This window comes from Gadus morhua, chromosome 8 (assembly GCF_902167405.1).
Source record: "Gadus morhua chromosome 8, gadMor3.0, whole genome shotgun sequence".
In the NCBI taxonomy this organism is placed as follows: Eukaryota; Metazoa; Chordata; class Actinopteri; order Gadiformes; family Gadidae; genus Gadus; species Gadus morhua.
In genome coordinates, this window is record NC_044055.1 from 19,397,815 (window position 1) to 19,423,268 (window position 25,454).

The 25,454-nt window shown below is 42.3% G+C and overlaps 3 protein-coding genes across 4 annotated transcripts in view; 1 reads left to right on the forward strand and 2 right to left on the reverse strand.

Annotated features, from left to right (window-relative positions):
- zmp:0000000521 (spindlin-W) overlaps positions 1 to 3,617 on the forward strand; it is a 4,494-nt gene extending 877 nt beyond the window's left edge. For both annotated transcript variants that reach the window (XM_030364681.1, XM_030364679.1), the window contains exons 2-5: positions 348 to 385; positions 936 to 1,195; positions 1,632 to 1,865; positions 2,372 to 3,617. In XM_030364681.1, coding sequence (XP_030220541.1) covers positions 366 to 385; positions 936 to 1,195; positions 1,632 to 1,865; positions 2,372 to 2,577 — 720 coding nt within the window. In that variant the 5' untranslated portion in view covers positions 348 to 365 and the 3' untranslated portion in view covers positions 2,578 to 3,617. The remainder of the gene's footprint in view (positions 1 to 347; positions 386 to 935; positions 1,196 to 1,631; positions 1,866 to 2,371) is intronic.
- An 8,950-nt stretch (positions 3,618 to 12,567) lies between these two features.
- On the reverse strand, positions 12,568 to 21,941 carry fzr1a (fizzy/cell division cycle 20 related 1a). Its single transcript, XM_030364643.1, has 14 exons — positions 21,767 to 21,941; positions 21,095 to 21,162; positions 20,418 to 20,546; positions 20,082 to 20,148; positions 19,766 to 19,896; positions 19,576 to 19,661; positions 19,285 to 19,468; positions 19,107 to 19,172; positions 18,452 to 18,554; positions 15,266 to 15,450; positions 14,627 to 14,860; positions 14,227 to 14,331; positions 14,004 to 14,096; positions 12,568 to 13,926 (listed from the first exon to the last, which is right to left on the reverse strand). Exons 2-14 carry the CDS (start codon positions 21,158 to 21,160, stop codon positions 13,885 to 13,887), a joined length of 1,491 nt encoding a protein of 496 aa, XP_030220503.1. The 5' UTR covers positions 21,161 to 21,162; positions 21,767 to 21,941; the 3' UTR covers positions 12,568 to 13,884.
- A 532-nt stretch (positions 21,942 to 22,473) lies between these two features.
- Positions 22,474 to 25,295, reverse strand: plekhj1 (pleckstrin homology domain containing, family J member 1). The gene is made up of 6 exons (XM_030364687.1): positions 24,971 to 25,295; positions 24,582 to 24,649; positions 24,342 to 24,408; positions 24,024 to 24,114; positions 23,603 to 23,666; positions 22,474 to 23,372 (listed from the first exon to the last, which is right to left on the reverse strand). The coding sequence occupies exons 1-6, from the start codon at positions 25,062 to 25,064 to the stop codon at positions 23,280 to 23,282; spliced, it is 477 nt and encodes a 158-aa protein (XP_030220547.1). The 5' UTR covers positions 25,065 to 25,295; the 3' UTR covers positions 22,474 to 23,279.
- Positions 25,296 to 25,454: the final 159 nt, after the last annotated feature.

The window sequence follows — 25,454 nt, forward strand, 5'->3', positions numbered from 1 at the left end:
ATAATCATAGCGTGTTTGTACTATGGCAGACATGGCTACAACGTTGTTTCTATTAATATGGTCGCGTTACCAGAAACTGACTTGGTTTTGGCTTAAATCGCCGTAGATTTGTGTCCCCAATTGTATCAATAGTGTTGTTTACATCCGGTAGGCCAGCTGTGTTGGCTAATTTGCATTGCCTTTGTTGAATGAACTTGTGGCCACTCATTGGCAGTGTGTCCAAAGCCATGTCAGACTAATTCTCTATCTCCATTGTTCGTTATCAAACTCGAATAACTCATAGTCACTAACATATGAATCACGTCCCACATCATAACACCCATTTGACTGTGTTCTGTGTCTCACAGGACTGAATTTATGGAAACATGTCAAAGAAACGGGGAAGGTAGGCTTAAGCACGAGGTCTTCATCATTTTGAAATGAGTCCCTCTCCAGTCTCCTCAATGCATGTTAACAATTAGCCACAACTATCTGATTGGTCCTTATTTGAGTGAGATAGTCACTGATGGACAATAAATACCGGAGTAATGGCATGTGCTGACAGTATTATAGACTACTGTAAGAAATCTTGATCATTATTGTCCTCATTGTGTCTTTAATATGTTGAGGTGTTGTGTTGTATGTCAATATGTGGCATGATTTGTTAACAGTGGGTCCAATCTGTGTTTTGGGTTATTGGTGAAATACTGGAATCCATTTTACCTGTTCAGGAGTTGGGCAAAACCAAGAAATGTTGATTGAATTGCCTTCTGCAATTCCTCCATATTTGAGTCGTAGCCCTACTCAAGCAATCCTAGTTTCCCTGCTTGAAGAAAGAAAAAGAAAGTGTGGATCCGGTTGCCGGGGGAATGAATGCAAGCATATGAAAGGCACCATAACGGTGGTTCCGCTGTATTCTCTAGAATGTATTGTCTGCTGTGGCTGTGTCCTCCCAGGAAGCGCAGCAGCGGGGAACTGAGCGAGAGCTGTGCGTCAACGCTCACCCCGGACCCCGACAACCTGCTGGGCCTGAGGATCCAGCACACGTGGCGGGAGAAAGGCAACCTGACGACGTGGAAGGGCACGGTGCTGGAGCGGCTCACCGTGAGGAACACGCTGTACATGGTGAAGTACGACGGCTTCGACTGCGTCTACGGCATCGAGCTCTTCAAGGACGAGCGGGTGTCCAATCTGCAGGTGCTGTCGGAGAAAGTCGGTGAGTCTGGTCGTGCGAGCGTTAGCGGGCAGGGGATGTAGTGGGAGTACAGGATGGGAGATTCTTGGTCCAAGAAATGCAGGTCACAAAAGGCCTTGATAAAGAGTGAAATCTGGGTCCTAGCCGTTGAATTTGAGAAAAATTAAAATAATGTCAGAAAAAATATTTGGGTAGCATACACTTGTAACTGAATTACTCTCATAAACATCTTATCAATATTTTCATTTATTACAATGTCTTTCGTTGCTCGCAGTAAGGCCTTGTAACAGCACATTTATCTAACAGATTGACCACTCATAACGTTTCTCCATAATAGCAGCATTAAAAAGTACAATCGGCAGATAAACATCTTGGGAACACACCGTATATGTGAGGACAGCTGCTCGTGAATTACCTATGATGGGGTCACCCAGTGAACCTCCTCGCCTCGCCACAGTAAACAACAAGATCAAGGTGCCCCCGGGAGCGGAGGAGCTGGTGGGACGGGCCGTGGAGCACCTCTTTGAGAAGGAGGACGGGGAGAAGAACGAGTGGAGGGGCATGGTGCTGTCCCGGGCCCCCATCATGACCCACTGGTACTACATCACCTACGAGAAGGACCCCGTGCTCTACATGTACCAGCTGTGGGATGACTACAAAGACGGAGACCTGCGCATCCTCCCAGAGTCCGGTATGTTCCCTTCATGCGTCAGAGGCATGTAGTGTATCGAGAAGACCCCCCCCCCCCCGCCCAGGAAAAGAGTTTTAAGATTCAGCTAGTTGTTTTTTTTCCTATTTCATCTTGTGACTAGCAATAATAATGTAGTAGTAATGTAGTAACGCACGGTCAGGGTTGTCTCCAAGGTATAGATTTGGAATAAACTAGCAGATTGGCTTCAGGGGACTGCTCTTTATTTCCCATCTACTGAAGGATATGGGTTTTATTTTCCTCGTGCTCCAAAACAACTATGATTAGGTTCACCTTTGGTACTCTGAAAAAGAACTGCCCCTTTATTCAACTCCAAAGCATTCATTTTTGAGGATTTTTTTTCTCATATCCTTCAAGCCCAACAAGCCTCCAAACAAGAACCAATTTGTTATACAACCCTGCATTTCCCCGTAATAGCTCTTAATATTCTCTACCCTCTTGTTCACCCCCGCCACCCCCCCCCCCCCCCCCTCCCCCTCCTCCTGCAGAGAACAAGCACCTGCTTCCCGCGGACAGGAAGCCCGGCGAGGAGACGGAGAGCCTGGTGGGTAAGCAGGTGGAGTATATCACAGACAATGGTCTGAAGAGAACAGGCCTGGTGATCTACCAGGTCCCGGCCAAGCCCACCGTCTACTACATCAAGTATGACGACGACTTCCACGTCCACGTCTATGACCTGGTGAAGACCACCTAGTTCTAGTCCAAGCCCCCCGTCACAGCCCCGTTAACCCTGCAGTACATAACGAGGGGCTCTGATCATGTACTGCAGTGTTAACGGAGCTGTTTAACCAACGGGAGAATACGAGCCCCAGCTATATAGTTAGGCCCTACAGGTAACTCCTTTATAAGTTCATACTGGCAAGTGAACGCTATTTCTATTTATTTGAATGGCACTTAACCAACATTTCGGTTTTGGTACTTTGTTTCTCATTAACAACAAGAGGGGTACAGAGGGAGTGCTTCACTTATTTTTTGTTTAGTCTCACTATTGAAACTCCAAAATCTTGTTACATAAATCCGAATCCTACTTTAACTTCTTTGCTTTAGTGGGCATTTATTTTGTATGCAATGCTATTTATTTCATCTTGATATGGTTGTACTGGTCATCGTACAATTTATTTTGGTGAAATGTCAAGTGCTTCATAATGTGCTGTTATTCCCACGTCAGAATTCCTAATAATCAAAGAGAATTCAAACCTAGATGAGATCCTTCATGCTCGTTAGCGCACATTATTTAAACTTATTTTATATCTAACTGTATTGAGATAGGGAACAAACCGAATTTCTATTGTCTCATCTTGAGAAATCTGTAATTGTTATTTGATATACTATTAAAATGTTTATCTAAATGTGTCCCATTATCTAGATTATCATTTGTTACAGGCATTTGTATGTTGGTAAATCTTTCTCTTTGCCATAAAGGAATACTGTGACAGGGATGTACCAATAACGAGACTTATGCATCTGATATCAGTTCAAAACAAGGTTGTACTATGGTATTGTATACCTTTTTAAGAGCATTTCCTCTGATACAAACAATGTGATGTCTGTGATTTTTGCTCTTCTGAAAAATATTGAATTGGTTGATACTTGGTTATTAATCTAAACCGACGGACTGCGGAAAACAGTGGTGGTGGTGCATCCCTGGTGATCTTATCATTGAGTTATCATTTACTGTGACCCTGCATGTGTATTGTCTTTTGTAAATATAATGTTAAACATTTTTAAACAACATCATGTTTGTTTTTTGTACATTCATTTGTGTAAACCTTTACATTCGATACAATATTAACTGCATCTAATTTGAAATGTATCTAACAAAAGTCTCAGCAGCACATATTTCTTGTTGGAGGCATAATAATGCCTCAGCTTTAAGAATATTCCAAATAGTAGTTAACTTCTAAATAGAAAAGCAAATTAACAATGCATGCCACTAGCGATCATTCCATAGTATAAAGGCCAATTAGCTTAAAGCAGGGTTTGAAAAACAATTTTCTCAAAAAACTGCCTGGCCATTATCCTGCTGTCTTAGTGGAAATGTAGGCCCAGAATTATGAAGGCAGGAGTAACAACCTAATAACTAGTATACTATATATTTATGATAATCCAACATTCAATAGCAATATAGAAATATTTGGGGACTGTTATTTACACCATTTTCCCAGAGATGTTCAATGGGGTGGGGTCTGATGGCAAGGGCAGTTATTAAATGTAACACTTTGTTTGACTGAAGCTTGTATTTAAACAGCCAATGAGTCATATTTTCATTCATTGGCTCGAATCTTCTTCTCTGCCCATTTGAAGAGGGAGTGAATGGAAGGTCACTGTAGTAACAGAATGTTGATTCATTTTGTCTAAGCCCGAGCATTTCCCAATCCCACCATGTTTATCTGAGGAGTTAGGCAGTACATCTCCTCTAGTCATCTCCTCTGATAAGCGATGGATGTATTCGCTTCTTGGACATCTCAGACTGACGGATCATGAAGAAGATTCTGGTGTTAGTGAAGAATGATATGAATTTACTACGGATGGTAACATTGAGGCAGGAATCAGGGTTCAATCTTACTTCCTTGGCTAAAGGCCAAATCACACAGGTTGATTAATCTTTAAAATAATAAAGATCTTTGCTTACACAAACACCAGCAATGCGCTTGAATTCGGACTGGATGGCCTAAAATAATCAAGGTAAAATTTGTCCCTGCTTCCATGAATGGTGCAAACTAACACATTTGAATATAATTTGAATGACGGGGCTTCAATCATCTAGGGATAAAAAACAAATGATCAGATTTGCTTATTCTCATCAAACTTTGAGATGGTTTTGTCTTTGTGACCAATGAACAAAGCCACAAGCTCCAACTTCCCTCCCCCACCCACCTCCTCCAGGCCTGTCCAGGGTGCCAGGCTGCAGTCGGGTGCCAGCAGAGCCATCAGAGAACAGTTGGCTTCCCATCCTACCAGGCCGGGAGCCCACATCGTGTTAACAGTGAGGTGGGAGTATGCTGACTTACTGGCTGCTGCTCTCCAGAGAAGGTCTGTGCACTCGAGATGTCTATGTGTGATGCCATTTGTCAACTATTTTATTATGCTTTCTTTCACACATCCATTTTTTTTAATGCACCATTCAAAAAGATGAATGGTGGAATTCTCTCCCTCTAGAATTAAAACCAACGGTTGGCTTTGGTTATGTCGTTATTATGAGTTGCATGTCTACATGGTCACTGCTATTGGATGCTAATACTGCTTCTTTCTGTTATTGTGGATGACTGAGCAATCATCCTTTCTTTTGAGATATCCAAGAGGTTAAGCAAACAGAAGAGGGACATATAATTAATATGATAACCTGTGTGACATTTTATAAACGCTGATCACAAAGTCTAAATTGTGTTACAAATTCTCAATTGTCCTTCCTGGCAAGTGTTGAACTTTAATGCTTTGGTCAAATCAGAACATGAACTTTTTATTGGCAGTCATTTATTATAGGTCATATTTTCAAAATCAGGCTTCATAGTAACCAAAATCTAACATTTCTATAAATGTTTGCTTCCATATTGAGGTAATTTGTAATATGAATCTCACAGTGCCAATTTAAAAGAGTGGTCAGAACGTTTTAGAAATCCCTTGTTATTATACAAGCTATTTTTACCTGTCTGAAGCTACCCTTTATTCAGCAAGGTACATGGTAAATATGTCTCCATCCATTCCATGTATTTAGTTGTACTAACAGCATTCTTGTCAAGGATGTCAATACAAATATCCCAGAATCCCCCTCGCTCCAATACATCCTCCACCCAAAACTACCTTGTTCAGCATTATAAAAAAATACGCTACGCATTCCATTACTTGCACTTTCAAAATAACCTTGGAACATTAACGACATTTATATTTGGTAGCTATAAGCAAACAGTTTTAAGGCTTCTTTTGTGTTGCTTAGCAACGGAAGCTGGTCCTCGTTTTCTATATGAAATGCCAGCATGCCCTCTATCTCGAGATTTACAGGGCTCTGGGTCTGTGAACAGCAGTGATGCATTTTTAATCAAATCGTTCATTGTAAATCCAGGAATTACACGAGTGGAAATTGTTTCTTAAGACAGACACAGCTTGGCGTCTGTGTGTGATTTGATATTAATTGTTTATCTTTCCCTCCTCTGATTCCTTCGGCTTTGAGTCGAGGGCAACAGCAGCTGATACTCCAACGTTAGAGCAAAAGATTTGAGCTATTAATGGTATGTTTTTCAGTTGGTTGAGATTGGCACATAAAGAGAAAAATGTATAGAGTGTAGACACAATGATTACAAAGGCCTGCGTTTTTGGATTCATAGGAGTGTCACAATCTGGGTTATTTCAGTGTATCACAGGATACAGAGTTCTTACAATAAAGCTCATCTTTCCTGCTCTCGACGCTGAATACACATGAAAGATTAGAGTAGAATGTTATACAAAATGATTTCATTTCGGGTGGAGCTATACAGCATGTGTGCTGTCTGTTTGACACAGCAGTTCATGAACCACCAGCAACCACCACCACCACCACCTCCTCCACGAGGCTCATTGACATAAAGTCAGCCAAGGAGAAAATCAAGTCCGTCTGTCAACCCTTCATCAATGTAAATGAGACTGTAGTGAATACTTGTTTGTGGTTTACCACAGAGCCATGAGCCATTGTGCCCGGTGAGTTTGGTGGGCTTATCAAAGGCCTGCGCCCACAGACAGCAAGTATGTCGCTACTCCTTCCACACCCACCCCTAGTCTGCCTTTCTATACAGGGACCTTGCTATTGAAAGCTCCAATCCAATCTAAGCACTTATGAAACAATGAACAATTTACTTATTCTATGAATTGGACTCAGTCATAGTGTCCCTGACTGAGTTATATTACGTTATTTATTCACAGGCCTCTTATAGGACTGTTTAAAGGCTTTTCAATCATTTGAATCATGCAGTAATCATCATCATGGTTTGTAAGGTCTTGGCATAGAGGGTTTATTTTCATATATTCAGCAGAAAGATGCGTGTGTTAGCAAATGTTCCCACAGTTGATTATAGCAGAGAATCAATACAACATCTGTTACAAAAAAACTAGTGGTGCTTTTACTAGAAGTATTAGCATTTTGTGGTCCAAATCATCACTATGTATTGCAATTTAGCTGTGAGGTTTACAATGATGACATCATACATTCTCCTAAAGCACATTGTCATGATCTAAACTAAACATGTTGGATCAAACTGCGCATATATCTACAACTTGTTCTCTTTCTGTTTGGTCTGAGGTAGAACGCAGACTATTGCTTGTACCGAGAGGTAGACTGGGACTTGTTGTTCTTTCATCAATGCCACAACAAAATCACTAGTCTTCCATTCAGAACAACCAGCACGTTCCATCAATCCAGTCTTCTGTTGGACCCCTTCCCACTCGCTGCTCCGATCTATCAAGAGGAAATGATGATATATTTATTTGACATCATAGAAAAACTTGATAATACTTCATACATTTGGTTCCATGTTAGACCCCGGAATTCTATTCCACTTTGTTAATGACCTTATTTTAATCTGCAGACATATGCGGCCTGCGGGGAGCACAATAGGGAATAATTGGACTGGTAATTTAGGTTTGAAGGACCATGGACTCTACGTGCCACACTGGCAATTTGAGGGTCTTAGAAATTGAAATATCCAATCGCCATTTCTCTCCCTCTTTCTCTCCCTCTTTCTCTCCCTCTTTCTCTCTCTTTCTCTTCATTTCTCTCTGAAGCCTGTTGACATTCCAGTCTGTCTTTGTTGTCCTAATGCCAACCTTTCAGCCCCTCTCAAAAGAGGAACAGCGGAGGAGGAGGGGGAGAACAGACAGCACTACACAGCACTTGAAAATAAACCCTATTCATCAAATGCTGCAAAGAATAACGCACATATCCACGCATCCCTCATATGAGTCCCATGAAGACAGGGGCAGGAGGAGGAGGAGGAGGAGGGAGGAAGCTAGGACGGAAGGAAGGAAGCAGAGGGTGAGGGAAGAAAGAGGCTGTCTCCCAGTCTCCAGTATGTTCCTAGGCTGGTAGCTACGCGACAAGACTGGGAGTCAGTGGGAGAGGGGGATGGGAAAAGGGGACAGCTAGGCAGGGAAAAGAAGAAATGGAGGAGAGGAAATGGGAAAAGCACCGGTTGGTCGCATGTTGCAACTGAGGAGTACATGGGGACAGCCGCTGCCATTTAGACAAGGCCATATGTGTATCGATGAGCAATCCAGTAGGACGCTAATAAGCAGATTGTCTGAAATAATTTGCAAACCTTTTCCACAGAATCAATAACCTTTTCTAACATTCACACTTCGTCTTCCTAGTGATTCTTATTAAATAAGTACACATAATAATCATCCAGTCTTTTTTCAATTTTAAAAGCAGTCAATCCATCTATAATTACATTTGAATGATGATAGCACTAACGGCAGTTCGTAGCCTATGTTTTACATTGGGTAGGCTACATTATACGTTTCATATTTCATTAATTTAAAAAAAAAATAAACAGTTAAACAAAAAACCGGTCAAAACAGTGGTTCGTTATTACTTATTAGTCCATTCAAATGAGGTATGAAGGTTGTGATAACGTGAGCAGCCCTCGACGAGGGAGCTGTCCAGGGGCTCGGTGCTGAGTGACGCCCTGCTCCACCATGTCCGTGTCTCCAGCTCGGGGCTGGGATCCGGCCCGGGAAAAAGGGCCACCTGTTGCCGCCCCGAAGTTTTCTTTTAGGAGACAGAAACCTGCACACTACAGTGGTAATCACACGGTCAGGAGAACAAGACTAATTCACACAATGCTCGGGAATGGCTACGATGTCTTTTCTTTTTTTTAATCGCGACATGGTGGCGACGTTAATGTAGGATTCATAGGCGGTGAAAAGAGAATTCCGAAAAGATGGATTTGATGTGTTTTTTCACGGACGGCGGCACGGGGAGCAGGCTTCACGTCGCGTGTCTTATTTTTTAAATTGAAAGCAGCATACGAGCAGCAAGCACTATCACTCTATGTGCATTTATATTGTAAATAGCTACGTTATCTTGATAGTTTCGTTGGAACAATCAACAGGTGGTGCATGTCGTATTCCCAGGCTATACTCACCGTGGCTCGCTAACAGGTGGGGTCGTGTAGACGGCGGGTTTACTGGTCGACGCGTCGTCTTTCTCACTCTTCGGCTTTCACTGAAACAAAACGGAAATCTTGGCCCGTGAACCCTCCCATCTGGAGTCCACGTAATGCTTTTTATGATGTTACTAGGTAGGTCAGAGAGGGATGGGTTTCTCTGTTTATATAGGCCTGGGGGTCCACAGAAGAGAAGGGGGTGGATCGATTCAGGATGACGACGGCAAAAGAAACCCAATTGGCCGACCCTGCCTGTCAGTCCTCGCAGGGTGGGGCCAAACCATGCGCCCCTGCTTCTTTTTTTTCATACATTTGATTTAAAACTGGGAAAAATCACAGGGTCAGAAATATTACAACGTTGATTGCTGACAATATGACGTTATAGTCTTATAAAATCTCGAAGATAGAGGGTATTGATCAGGGTTTTTTGCCTAAATGGATCACTAGAAGATTTGTTTCAACCTCATACTACTGAATCATACAATTATTCCTAAGATATTACTTTTACACAAATTTTCAATATTCTATTTCAAGCGTATTCATTTATTGTTAATATTGGTTTTCAATGTATCTATGCATCCATCCTTCCATCTGTCTATCTATCTATCAATCTTCCATCCATCCATCCATCCATCCATCCATCCATCCATCCATCCATCCATCCATCCATCCATCCATCCATCCATCCATCCATCCATCCATCCATCCATCCATCCATCCATCCATCCATCCATCCATCCATCCATCCATCCATCCATCCATCCATCCATCCATCCATCCATCCATCCATCCATCCATCCATCCATCCATCCATCCATCCATCCATCTATCTATCTATCTATCTATCTATCTATCTATCTATCTATCTATCTATCTATCTATCTATCTATCTATCTATAAATCCATCTATTCACATCCATCCAACATCAATACATCAATACATATATCAATGTTTGAATCAAAAGGTATTCAACATTTAAAAACTGGAAATATAAAACTGAGGACTGCAAAATCGTATACAATTCTGGTCTTACCATCTGACCTTATATCATAGATACAAGATATATATATATATATATATATATATATATATATATATATATATATATATATATTTATAGATATAACCCTCCCCACTCCATTATGAATCGGTGAAGGTTCTTTGGTGAGTTGCTGTCTATTTGTAAATGAAGCGAACCAAGTGAACCTCTCCACACACTCCATTCCATCCCGTCCTCCTCATCCTCCTCCAACTTCTCCTCCCTCCTACTGCTCCTTCTCCTCTTCCTCCTCCAACTTCTCCTCCTTCCTACTCCTCCTTCTCCTCATCCTCCTGCACCTTCTCCTCCCTCCTACTTCTCCTTCTCCTCCCTCCTACTCCTCTTCCTCCTCCTCCATAGTATCCTGCCTCCTCTTTCAGCTTGTCCCTCCTCCTCCATGACCTCCTCCTACATCTCATCCTCCATCTCCTCCATCCCCTCCTCCACCTCCCTCTCCTCCACCTCCCCCTCTTCTCTTCCTTCTCCTGCTCATGGTCCACCTCAGAATGCTCCTCTCCCCTCCTCCGCTCTCATCTCCTTCTCCACTTCCACTCCTCCACCTCCTCCCCCACCTCCACCTCCACCTCGGGCGATGAGCTCGCAGGAGCCTGGGCAGCCGTAGCTATTAGGTATCACAAAGGGCCACGGCTCCTTTGATATGCCTGCTGGATGCTATCGACAACACATGAGTTGGGGGGCTTAGAGGATGAGGTGGGGGGGGGGGGAATCTGGAGGGAAGAGCCTCCATGCTCTGTTGTGAGGCTTAGCCATGTAACCAACATTGCACTCTATGTTGCCTCTTGACAGAAACATTGGGAGGTAGGATTATGCATATTAGTCATCTCTTCCATCTTCTCCCCTCTCTGTATTTTCTTCGTCTCCCTTCTTATCTTAGCCAGATGCCCTTTCACCACCACCACCACCACCACCACCACCACCTCTCCCAAATGGAACAGAGGTGGTGCGAGGCGGCATAGGAAGGTGCACCTCTTCATCACAATGGGGAACACATGTTATTTACCATGCTGTGATAATTGATTCTGACTAGAATAAAAGTGGATGTCTGCAGTCTGTCTGTTTTAAGTGGCTCTGGATGCAGGCCCCGGCTAATCTTGGTGTATATGGTGTGTGTCGCTTATTATCCTGAATCCAAATCGAAATCTAGGTAACTTGTTCCAAAACAAGTTACATTATTCTGTAATGACATTATTATACTGGATGCATTTATTTAGGTATATAATGATTTATAAACATTTATAAACATTTCATTTGAATGTTCAGAAATATTTGGTACTGAAGTTGGTGCAGATTTTCTGTGTGATACTGAAACTGTTCTTGTAATTAATGAGTAAATTAGATTGATATAATCCTGAATAAATTCCAGTTAAATTGGACTTCCACTATGAATTGAAAATACACAATTAAAGGATGTGATGAAGACAAGCCGAGAGATTTGAAATAGCTTTCGTAGACCAGCAAAGTTATTTTTCTTAATGTCTGTTCTAGGCTCGACAAGCAGTGAACACGATTGGAGGGTTAGCTTTGAAGAAACCAATGACCAAAGGCTGATGGCTTCATCTGCTTGTCATTATGTACCACAGCGGTAGTAACGAGATCATTTGATTAGAAGTTGGCTCCCTCTGGTGTTCACGAGAGGTACCAATCTAACATCTGAACGATAATTATTTCCTTCTCATTCAGTACATTTAATTTACTATCTAAAAAGTATACCACATTATAACCACACATTACCATGTGACAATTAGTAATTAATAGTTACTTCTGCCTGAGGGCAATGTATCATGGGAAGACATGAATATGTACAGGTCCATAGGACAAAACACTGACTACACATTGATCAATTGAAGTGATCACAGGAAATAATTTCAACATAATTAAGGCATAGAGTTCAGCACAGATCAACACAATTCTATATACACTCTGTGCAATTCTACCAATTATAGCAGAGTATGGATAGATGTTATTAAAGATGTAGGTTTTGTTGATGATGAGTGGAGGTTGCATGTCGGCCTATGTACAGAAGACAGCGAATCAGCACGGCTGAAAAGAGCAGTGTAGATGTGTTGACGTAGCGCAGTAGAAGTAATTAGCGTCAGTGGATCAGCAAGGGGGAGGTAATTTGTCAGACAGACAAGAGAAAAATTAAACATGCATAGGAGCCCATACTGATTAGGGACGTTATGGAAGGAAATCTCTTACTATCAGAGGAGAGATGTTTGGTGCGATTACATATGCAGTGAAACTACTTCTATCAAGAGTCAGTGGCATCTGCTTGGGTTTTTAAGCCCATCAGGACTTGTTCAAAGCGGCGGTCCTGCTCTTTTGTTTTGCAAAAAAAAAAAAATAGCACAAGGGATAACATAGCACAAGGGTTAATATGTGCAAAACTCATTCACCAGAATTTATCAGAACAGACGTACATGCTCAAAACATCAGGATATTTTCACAATCTGCTTTCATTATTTACCCGATAAAAACACCATACAATGCTACAATATAATATGATTATTTATTAAACTCAGTACAGAAATATTTTGTTTTTACTTTAACATTCCTTGGGCATTCCAAGATCGCAACAATGTTCTGTTGTCCGGGAAACGAAAGAATGTGCACAAGGTTTAGGACTGAAACGGCCATCTGTGGGTTTACGGCAGATTAAAGACAAAGGAAAACCAAACATGCCACTGCTTTACAACTTACTATCAACAACGATGCGCGCAAACAAATAGTGTTCATTTAAAATAACAGCTCACCAAAGTCGACATTCAAAAATGAAAAAAGAATAGTCCAACAACGCATGCTTCTTACTTAATGCGTTGGCATTTTTTTTATTTTTCTAAAGAAATAGAACGACTGGTCTTCTGATTTCAACCTTTCACTTCTCCTCATTATTAACAGGAAGAAACACCAAGGCTTAAAATTACTGTTTTGTTGTTTAAAAAACACAAAAAAGTGTATTTAAAGTGTGTGTCCCATGCCAAAACGTTACCTAGAACCAAATATTTATTTCCTGCCATTACAACTCAGCTGCATGCCATGAACAAGCTGAATGATAATAATATACAGCATATGTTTGCCTACAGTATTTATGATTTAAGATTATCTCTAGTAACCCATTCAGTGGCTATGCAATATAGGATGAATGAGCCAATTTGTTTACATGGATTTCAGCCAATAAAAAAAAAATCCAGTCCCATTTGCTTTACATCATGCATATCAAAATATATATATTTTTGTTAGCTTGTTTTTAACAAAAAATATCTAAAAAAGATTATAGAATGGGACACATTATTGTATTTTAGTAGAATGTACTAAAATTGAAAAAGTTGACTTTTTCCCCCCATCATGTTGAAGCAGATTCAAGCAAAACACTATACAGACCATTTCAAAAAACTGTCGTAATTACACACGCTGTCAACAGCCTGGCAAAAGAACATTAGTAAAACTATACGTAAAACAAAAACAGGAACGCAAATAAATAAACATGTATAATAAAGACAAACTTAATATTTGGCAAGTATGCACAAAGTTGGTTTGTAAACAAAGCAGGATCACGAATCGGTTGGGGGGCGGGGCGATGCGGGAGGCAGTGATGTCATCCTTAAATGGGTGAGGGAGGAGCTAAATGTGCCCCGTGGCCCTCTCAAAGAAACACTGCTCCATGTATACACTTTGCTTTATCTAGAGCTTGGCCGGCCAATCTTCACGAGCATTTAGATACTCAACTTTGACCCCTGACTGAAAGCATTCACATGATCCACCTCTTGCCCTCCCTTCCTCTCCGGGGGAGCGCTCCATATATGTTCATTACCGGATCCTGGTGAACAGGTTCAGTACCGACACAGATTCCTGGTGGACAGGGGGGGAAACACTTAGCAACAGGTCACGCCGAACAACAACAATGTAGGAGTCAGAGTGGTGTTTACCTTCGTTGACCTCATCTTGCTGAAGACATTCCAGAACCTCAGCGTCTCGTCTCCGGCGCCGGTCACGATGGCTTCCCCGTCAGGGGACATGGCCTGCAAAAGACCCGCATTAGAATACTCTCGGGGGCAGGTGGGGGGGAAGAAATTATATATGGTTGTGTGCGCACACACACACACACACACACACACACACACAGACACAAACACACACACACACACTTACCAAGTAGAGTACTCTGTACGAGTGTCCTGTGAGTTTGGCTACTTGGGTGAGGGAGGGGTACTTCCAAACCAGGATCTGGTTCTGGGAGTAGCCGTGTGTGCTCACCTAAAGGGAGAACATTACGTCATGTCAATCAACAGTTCTATGTAAAGCTTAAAGACATGCGGCAACAAAGAAGAACACGGCAAAAGAAGGCTCCTAAACATTGCTGTCCAATACTCATAAAAAGAGCAGAGTTGGACCTCCAACCATGGCGGAACACACAATTTAATGTTTGAAACTAACTGCAGTCAGGTGCCACTCTCGTCCCTAGTTTACCGTACTCAACCGCTGCTAATGACACACTGAGGGGGCCGTCTGCCCCCCCCACCCACCCCAGGCGGTTCCCCTTCCTACTCACCAGCTCGTTGGTGTGCTTGGACCAGGCCAGGTTGCACACCTGGGAGCCCGTGTCGGTGCACTGCAGCGGCTGGCCCGTCAGCGTGTTCCAGAAGCGGATGCAGCGGTCGGCCGTGCCCCCGCCGGAGGCCAGCAGGCCGTGCTGGTGCGGGGACCAGGCGATGGCCTTCACCGCCGCCAGGTGCTCCGTGTACTGCTGCACGGGCAGCACGCTGGAGTGGTTCCACACCAGCAGCTTCACAAACACACACACGAGGAATAAACATCAGTATCGGCGATAGAGTGAAACGCATGCTGGCTAGGGTCTGGTTTGGTTAGACTGGGGGAGGGGAATAAGAGTTCTTGATAATAATAATAATAATAATAATAATAATATTATACTTTTTGTCATCTTGTGGCTTTTTCACTTCCTTTACTTAATTGGTGTTAGCATTTACTTCTTTAACACAGTACATTTATTAACCTACAGTTTCTATTCCTGTGTTGCATAAATGCTCTTTCGATTTCTAGCACAATAACGTCGTCGGGGATGAACCTCCTCCTGTTCTCCGCCCCGGCTCAACGATCCACCCCACAGAGGGCTGATCTGCCGCCGGGGGGGCAGCGGGAGGTGCGAGGCGAGAGTGCGCTGGTCTGGTACCTTGTTGTCGTTGCCCCCGGACGCGAGCAGCTGGTGGTCCGTGCTCCACTTGAGGCCGCACACCTCCTGCCGGTGGCCCTGCAGCCGGCGCTCGGACTGGAGTGGCGGGGCCCGGATGTCCCGCTGCAGGATGACCCGGTCCCGGCTGCCCGACGAGAGCTGGTCGGCGTTCCACGCCAAGGCACCTGGCGGGCAAACACATCCACAATGACGCACAGGGATACACACACATCCACCAACACATCCACAATGACGCACAGGGATACACACACATCCACCAACACATCCAAAATGAGGCACAGGGATACACACACATCCACAATGACGCACAGGGATACACACTAGGGCTGTCAAAATTGCTCAAAAATGACATTCGAATGTTCGTTTGGAAAAAAATCACGAATTCGAACTATTCGAATATCGCGTTTTTGGATACATTTCGAACGAATATTCGAACTTCGAATATGTTTGCCGTCTCGTTGAGAGTGCTGGTGGGCCGCGGCTTCCTGCTGGGCATTTCCTTACTTTAAAACGAGGGACATCGCGAACAGACAGAGGCTCATTCACAAAGCAGTTAGGCGCTTGTACCGCGGGAGTGTTTTTTCACATTCAAATATTATGAGGGACATCGCGAACAAACAGAGGCTCACTCACAAAGCAGATAGGCGCTTGTGTAACCGAGCGTTGGCACTTAGATATTTATATGACAAGAATGACACAAGCGTGGAAGGGAAAATAGTCTCTTTTACTTAGTACATATCAGAAGTCACCCAGTCACAGCGTGAGAGCTGGAATACCTATATCCAAGTACGGAAACCCCGAGGGGATAAAATACATTCGCTCTTCACAATACTAGTCTGTTACACTTGTACCGCGGGAGTGTTTTTTTCACATTCGAATATTATGAGGGACATCGCGAACAGACAGAGGCTCATTCACAAAGCAGATAGAGGCGCTTGTACCGCGGGAGTGTTTTTTCACATTCTAATATTAATTTTCACGTTCGAATTCGCGTTGTTGGATACATTTCGAACGAATATTCGAACTTCGAATATTCGTTGACAGCCCTAATACACACACATCCACCAACACATCCACAATGACGCACAGGAATACACACACATCCACCAACAGATCCACAATGATGCACAGGAATACACACACATCCACCAACACATCCACAATGACGTACAGGAATACACACACATCCACCCACATGTAACCCAGGGTTACATAAAACCTTTTAATTTATTCAGAATTTAATCAAAACCCAGTAGAATAGTTGCAGTAGAAGACAATTTCCATGGCAGACAAGACGCCACCATCCCCACCATCACCAGCAAAGAGAAGGAAAACCCTACGCTAGCCTGGCTCGCTCTCGCGCATCTGTGTTCGCGCTCGTGCATGATTGCGCGTCCAGGTACTTGGAATGGGTGGAGTCAGAGTCAGCGTTGAAGGAGATTGGGTAGGCCCATTTGAGTTGTGTATTTTCAAAATCTGCTGGCGTTTCGCAAATCCCATTTGCGAAACGCCGTTTCGCAAAGGGCCAAATTTTGCAACTAAACATGGTGTTTTCAATCAATGAATAAGAGAAGGTTTCTTAGGAAATAGGTAAATTGCCTTCAATCAGAAAAAATATTCTTCAGCATAATCTAGTGGCCATATGTGTATTTGCGCTGTCATAGTAAGACAGCGCTCCCAACTGATAACGACCAACTGATAATTATTTCAGGCTTGGTGGCTTGGTGCATTCGATCATATTTGCCCTTAACTTGAAATAGAGGTGTCAAATGTCAAAATTGTAAGATATCTAACTTTATTTGTGTCTCATAGTAAGACAGCGCTCCCAACTGATAACGACCAACTGATCATTATTTCAGGTGGAAATGTTATCTTCCACTTATTCTGTGTTCCATGGCTTTATTCACTTAAACCAAGTATTATCCCCATTGAATATTTCACTTGCACAACAATCTTTCTTTTGGCACAGAGATTACATTATTGTCCTTGCAGTTGTGGAGATATAATCTATTTACTTTGGGTATGTTCTTATCTGAAAAAAACTTTTCCCCTGATATCGAAAATGGTACTATAGAATATCGATATTTTTCCAGGTATAGTGTTGAAGTTAGAAAATCCAGTATCGTGACTGACAACACTACTAGAAACGCGATTGTGATTACCCAGTTAGAGCTACAAGAAACGTGAAAGTTAAAAAATACATATCTTTGCTACTACCTCTGACATTTAGTTATGTACATTTGGCACGATGTGACCGCTCGATAAGTAAGTAAACAAAGAGCAGTTTGTTATTTTTTAAACACAACATGTGTGGAAGCTAACACTCAGCTTCAGTCTGAGCTAGGATGAGTTTTCTGAGCCCCCAAAAACCTGGCCGGGTGCCTGGCAAAAAGAGGCCCGTTCACGATTCTGATTATAATTTGGGCAAGTGAACATCACATTCGGGCAAGTTGAACCTGACCTGTACTTGCCCGATGGGCAAGTGCTTTTGAAACCTTAGTGTCAACCCCTGCCAGGTACCGGTTACAAACACATCCACAATGACGTGCAGGAATACACTCACATCCACAATGATGTGCAGGAATACGCACGCACATCATCCACCAACACACCCACAATGAAGTACAGGAATACACACGCACATCCACAAACACATCCACAATGATGTACAGGAAATTCCTGTACATCATTGTGGATTTATTTGTGTATGTGCGTGTGTATTCCTGTCAGGAATACACACGCACATACACAAATAAATCCACAATGATGTAGTTCACATACGCAGTTACAGGTCTCCAACAGCCAACATGCATACAAGAGGAATACTTGTGATTTATATAAATCCCTGTGACTCATGAAACACACGAATGGGGTTCGCCACTCCCATGAAGATATCAAGGAGGGTAAATGGACTGCACTCGTATAGCGCATTTCTAACCAGTGATTCCTAACCACGCGCTGTACAATAATTGCTTCACATTCTCCCAAACAAACACATTCACACAATGAATATGGTGTCCACCATGCTAGGCACCAGCCAGCGTGTCTGGAACAGTTAGAGCTCAGTGCCTTGCTCATGGACAACCCGACCCTCGGCTGGGAGGAGCCGTGTATCAAACTAGCCCGTGAACCCGGTCTACTTCCTGAGCCACTACAGTCACTCACCGACTCTGGCCGTGTGTCCCTCCAGCACCGAGAGCTTCTTCCCTGCAGCCGCGTCCCAGATCTGGACGTAGCCCTTGTGCGTGCCCACCGCCACGAGGTTACCCTGAAACACATCAGTGTCAATATCAGTGTCAATGCAGCACACAGCTCCTAGCCCAGCGCACTCCCCTCCTCAGGCGAGACCACAGGCGTGCGTAGGCTAAATGAGATTTGTGACGCAATCACAATGTACAAGGACGTTTGGCAAGAAACTGCGGCAATCTTGTCATGGAGGTATTGACATTATGCACCAGTCACGACAATAACTAGACGCGATTGGTGCAAGGAGGAAAATACAATAAAACCTCACATTTCATAAGCACAATGACCCATTGCCCTTAATGGATCAATTGAACAAATATGGAAACATTGCAAGAGAATGCCATTAGGCATAGTCAGCATGTGGAACAGCATAAACACACACACACACACACACACACACACACACACACACACACACACACACACACACACACACACACACACACACACACACACACACACACACACACACACACACACACACACACACACACACACACACACACACACGATTGTGAACAACTGGATGAATCGTTAGAGGGTGTTTTTCTCACAAAATGTAAGAACTCCTCACCCTTTCTGACCAGCCTACGGACGTTACAGAGTCTCCCTCCACAGACAGGTCGCACAGACGAGTCACCTGCAGAAGAACAGGAGGCACACATTAAACACTGAAACCAAAAATGAAGCATATCTGCTCATTGGCTTTACAACCTCGGGTTGCTTTAAACGTCTCCCAAAAGCCAACGCACCTGGCTGGTGCAGGCGCTCCACAGGTAGACACAGGTGCCCAGTCCAACGCTGAGCACGTTAAGGGACGACCAGTCAACCAGGTTCAGGTAGAAGTCGTCCTGCAGCTCCGGGGCGTCCAGGACTTTGAAGGGGATCTTAGAGATCTTTCGGGTTGGTTTCCTCGGTGACCGAAGAAGTTTCTGGCTGCAAGACAGAGGTTATGGATTTGTTATTAAAAGCCGTAAGAGTGATGAATAATTATTTGGTCAGATAATGAAGGCTTTTTGAGACGAATGAATGGAAGCGAGTACCTGTTGCTGCTGACGGGAGACAAAGAGTACGGCGAGACTGCGTTGCCATCCTCCTCTGGAAGAGCCCGCTTGGCACTGACGGAATACTACGATATGGAACACAAACGGGGCGTTAGAGAAGCGCCAAGAGAACGAGACACACCACTTACTCCTCACTAAACGATATCAGCCCAGCTTGAAATCCACCTACACTAAAAAGGCTTCTCTTGACGGGGGTGGAGGTCTGCAGGCGCCTGTCCTCTGACTGGGGGTCCTGGACCTTGTCTATACCGGCTCCCAGCAGTTCGTTCTTTAGCAGCGCAGAGTATGCCAGCCCATCGGCTACACAGGAACGGACAGACAAAGGAGGAAAATGGATTACTTGATCATCTAATTCCAAAAAAAGGGCTGTACCCCTCAATTCTATGCCTTTTATTTTTCACAACAAAGTGTGGATGATAAGCCAGGAGTTAAATACACAGGGGTTGGAAGAAATGAGTTTGAAAGGAAAATTACGGAAGAAATACCTTTGTTATTATTATCTGTTGTGCCGTCTTTGGTCTTTCGGTTCTGATTGTGCGACTTCTCGATTTCCTAGTAAAGAAAAGTGTGCAAGTGCTCAAAGTATGTTTTTGTACAAGAAACACACAGTCAGAATAAGCATAGATACAGGATCTCGATAAGTATCGAAGACTAATCATGCATAAATAATATTGTTCTTATCAAACATAAACCACTAGCCCTGGGGGTGGAATCTTTTATGTGAAATAAGTGGAAAAACGATATTAAGATGGGGTGAAATACTAGAACCATGATTCATGCTCAATATGTGGTAAAACACAGACGACAGGGGATTGACTCACGTTGATGCGATGGAAGTTCACACTCCAGTTGGCCCCTGCCCGGGAGGGAATGAAGCGGTCTCCGTGCTTACTAGGGGAAGACAGGGGTGAATTGGTTGGCGTCAGCGCTCGTACTCCAGCGATGGCCTTCTGTGCGTTGCAGAAGAGAGGGAGAGACAACCATTAAGACAAAGAGCCACATTACAGTGAGTTTCTAAGGAGCTAGGAGGAACTGCTGTGAGAGGTTTAAATTACATTACTATTACTGATACGTTAACATTGCATATGTTAACGTATGAGTAATCACATCACTGATTGATAATGTATACACACCAGGAGTGCGAAAGGGGCCAAACACATCTTGCTTTGAATGTGTGCAGTGGCACACCCTTTTAACCCATGGTCCATGCTTAGTCAAGAATACATTTTGGGTGGAGCTGTTAACACTTGAATGCAAAAAAAAGCTCCCTCAATCAATCAAAATCACAAGTATCAGCATTTTGATCATGTCCGTTTTTACATATAGAGTGCCATAGAAGTAGACTTGAAAGATCATCACTAAAAAAACATTTTTCATTTGATGTATAGGCTTGATAAACAAAACATTATAAATATTAATAATCTTTGCAAAAAAAAAAAAACAATTGTGAATTTGAAATAGAATGGTTGAGTACATGAGATTATACTTCTTAACTTACTACAGGGCTTGCATTTTCCTGGATGTTGATCTGTCTGAGCAGCCTACTTTCGTAGTCCTGGTCCATGACTAAAGAAAAAAGTAAACACATTTTGAATATCTTCCACGAAAGGAAATAAACCACATAGATCCACTGGCAACCGGTTTGGTCCAACTCGGGACATGTTGACATGTACTCGTATACAAAGAGTACAAAGAAGAAGCCATTACCCGCAGACATTAATATTACGTGAATTGTGAAAACAGCCCAGTCTGAACTTCTGCGATTTCAAGCCGTTATCTGCTGATTTTCAAGTAAGCATGTATCCCGTTAAAACATTAAATCAGACTAAAACCAAAGGTAGTGGAGGCATCATGAAGGTTTGACTGGCCACGAATGCTTTAGGACCTTTTGATTAACCCTACGTAACTGTTACTGCTACATCATATTGTCGTGGTACAAATACAATTGTAAGCTATACGTAAACACTAATAGATCTAAGAGAGGAATCATCCCGTGTCAAATGGACACAATAAAAATATAGGGGTGACGAAGAAAAACACAGAAGGCTTCAACAGCTACATAAAAACATAAATTACTGTAACGTTAGCTAACAAGGAGCTAATGCTAACGACCTAGCAAATGCCTTGAGAACAATGTTCGTCCACACTATTTCCGTACGGGAATACGTACCGTCCACCGTTTACCTCGCCGTCGACGGACTGCTACACAATCGACCCAGACGATCGTGGTTTTTTTTAAGAGATGCTGACGATTTCAAATGACTACTTTTCAAACGGAGTAAACAAAATACAATTTTTTTCGGAACATCAATTGGAGATCGCTAAGAACCATGGGAAATACGTGACGTCACGATTTTTAAATCACATTGAGCGTTGCTAAGGAAACGTGTATTTAGGATCACGCTTTTCGTATAGACTGTCCTTCATTATTTACACCCAGCCAAAACTAAAAATACAGAGGTTCCTTTTATTTTGGTATAATTAACCGCGTAATTCATAATATATCATGCGATTATGTGAGGCACACATCCACAGTGGCTGTTAACAGCTGATATACAAATAAAATGTACTGCTAAAGACGAAGAGAGTGTAACCATACAGAATATCCAACCGGAACCAGTCTACTACCTAAAAAATAAAAACCTCCTTTGAGAGGTTCTGTATCATCGCACATTAAAATGATGGTACAACCCATAATCCCAAACAGCTGGCAGTGGGAATGGGATAAGTGGGGCAGATATTATTAGCAGTATGACATTCAAGATGTCAGATGAATTCTGTCACCACGACAGGGTAATTTAAGTTGGTGACAGCATCATTGACAATAATAAACAATTTTACAGATTAATGTTTTGTTTCTTAATGTAACACAACACATTTGTCTTGGATAGATTTATTAGAAAAAATAGATTCATTGGAAAAAGTGGATTTTCTGAATGACGATGAAATAAAAGACTTAGATTAAGTGCAAAGACTTCTCAAGAATCATATTATCACTAGATTGATTAAAAAAAAGCGTTATTCTCCAACAATGGTAATAATGGCAAGTACACCATTATACAGAGCAATTTGAGCAATTCAATAAATAAATGACAAAAGATTTAGCAGTGTTATTCTCTAATGTGATGTTGCTGGTTAAAAACCTTTTCAGAATGGACAACCTCTAATTCACAAGGAACTCAAATGTGTGGCTCATTTCTGCAGTTAAACAAAGAGGTATTATCCAAAACAGGTCACAATAAATGTGCATTGCCAAAGATTTCCCAATAAGAAAAACATGTTCAGCGTCTCTCAATCCCTGAAACGCTGATTTAATTGGCTAATGCTACAGTTACACCACAGGGCTAGCAAGTCAAGACATAGAACCTCAACTTTAAGTACAGATGTACCAGAAGCTTGCATAATCACATTATCGTATAATACAGCAAGAGACTATCCTAGTACTGACAAAAGTGAAAGTATTTACAGTGCAGGCAAATATATCAGCAAAAGAAAGGCAATGTGTGAAATGTTGGAGGGACGAATCAACTCCCAGCCCCATCGAAAGTATGCAGGAAAATACCATTATTTGAAAAACATGAATGACCAATGGAATGAAGAAAACATCTACTATCTACATCTGAAATACAGCAGAAGACAGAGACAGAGGGGCCGACGAGGCCCTGGACCTGGGGCCCGCGTGGCTACATGGACGAGGTTTCTTTAGGTGTTAGCTGCAGTCCACTGTTGACCTGGAAACGGGTTTCATCTGAAATGCCATACTGTTCCAAGGGGTCCTAAGGGGTCGTGCACAGAGGGTTAGGAGGAACATAAAGACACGGAAAGGGCACAATAACTGATTGCTAAAGCATCTCTGTGAATTAATGTTGTGGTCATTGCTTGTGTCCTGTGACGTACAGCAGGGTAAGCATGATGCCCATACTGATTGTGTGTCAAAGGGTCGCTTCACACTGAAGCCACTCTAATGTGGTGGATGTGGTCTAATATCCCCAAAGAAGTATCTCACCTGGCCAGTCAGTCTGTGGATTTCAGTACGATAGAATATAAGGTTCTTCCTCATGAACTCATAACTGTGTGAAAGAAAGGTATGAAGGAGAGATGTTAGAGAATGTGTATTCAATTATTGCATTTTAAATTCAGAGTCAAACCACAGGTCAAAAAATAAAGAGGTGATTAGCATCATGCCTTACTTGGACCAAGATAAGAGTTACATGCACAAATGATATGCTCATTTGATTATAAAACTAAGGTGTATGGAAATATAATAATTAGATACGTTTAATATTGAGGAAAGAGGCAGTGTAATTGGAGTTCATAAATTGCGTTTGTTGTTCTTCTTTGTCAATAAAGAAAAAAAATCCAAGCAATCCAAATAGATTGCATACACCATTCACGTGACAGAACAGATATATCGAGAGACGCATTACCTGGCTTTAATGATGGCGTCTATCCATTCCCCACATTGTTCTTCATAGTCACACTCAAACATGTACTTTTTCTCTGTCTCGTCTAAAAATGCTGCAACAAAACATAAACCTCAATGTTAATACATAAAACAACATCCAATTGACATGTTTGTGGTCAACTGTTGATTATTAAATAAATGACCAGCAAAATCATATTCAGAGTATAAATGTTTGAGAGAAAAATAAACACAGTTGCTATGAATACATTTGTACTTCAGTATAACATAATAATTAGTGTTATTATTAATGACTAAATAATATACTTTGAAGGTGACATACCAATAGAGAAGACTTGGCCAGACTCTCTCTCTACCCGGCACTGTTCGAGCAGCAAAGCACCAATGGGCTGAGAAATGTATGATACAGGGAACAATTCAATTTAGGTGTGGTCATTTCTGTAATTTAATTATAGGGAAGTATGTGCTACATGCCAGCTATACATGGACAGCTAATATAAAGGCGATTTAAAAAGTCCAGAGTTAGGGTAATAGAAAGCATTGCTTGTTATCAGGGTCTCACCTCCTCCTCATCAATCCGGAAATAGAAAAGAAAGTTGACCACTAGTTTCACCAACCTCTTCTTCACAACTGCAGGAAAGGGAAGAGAACGGTATACTATTGTCACAAAAATGATAAGAGTGAAAGATGAACACAGAGCGATCATTACATTAATGGGGATGCTATCCCATAATCATCCATCATCACCAAGCCTAACCCAAAACGTCACGTAAAAACAGATTCGTTGACAAGCTGTGAGCCTGTGATAGGTCATCGTAATATGATTTGAATGATACATTCCCAAACTCTAAAAACATTTGACAACATTTGACTCCGGTATATGCTTGTAAAGTGTATACCGGAGTAACATGCGGAAGTCCATCACGGATATGTTTTTATCGAGAACATTACCATCTCCTTTTTTGGGTCCTTTCATGCCAAGTTCAGCGGCCCTTTCTGAAGGTTGACGGCTCAGTGACACGAGTTCTTTCTCGTTGAAACGCATAACGATTCCCAGGTGGATGACAGGTAAACTGAGTGGCTGCGATTATTGGAGGATTTTGGTATTCCTATCACCTACTACGATTATCTACTCCTTTAGTGTAAATTTTGGATACGTGGTCGATTGTTGCAGGTCATTTTCTGAAAAAGAACAACGCCGTAATCCAACAGCTCCATCAACAACTGGCCACTTTCACCTCCTCAGTCGCTCCTCCTTATTACTAGTAGGAGGAAATAGGATAGCAGGGTAGTACGGCAGGTATTAGGGGACAAACATGGTGGACTATAGCTTACATTTACATTCACCCCTTTTTTCACCATCCGAGAATATAGATGAAATGTAAAGAAATTGTATACTTCAATAGGTTTAATATTAAGCAAACAGTCGATTTTT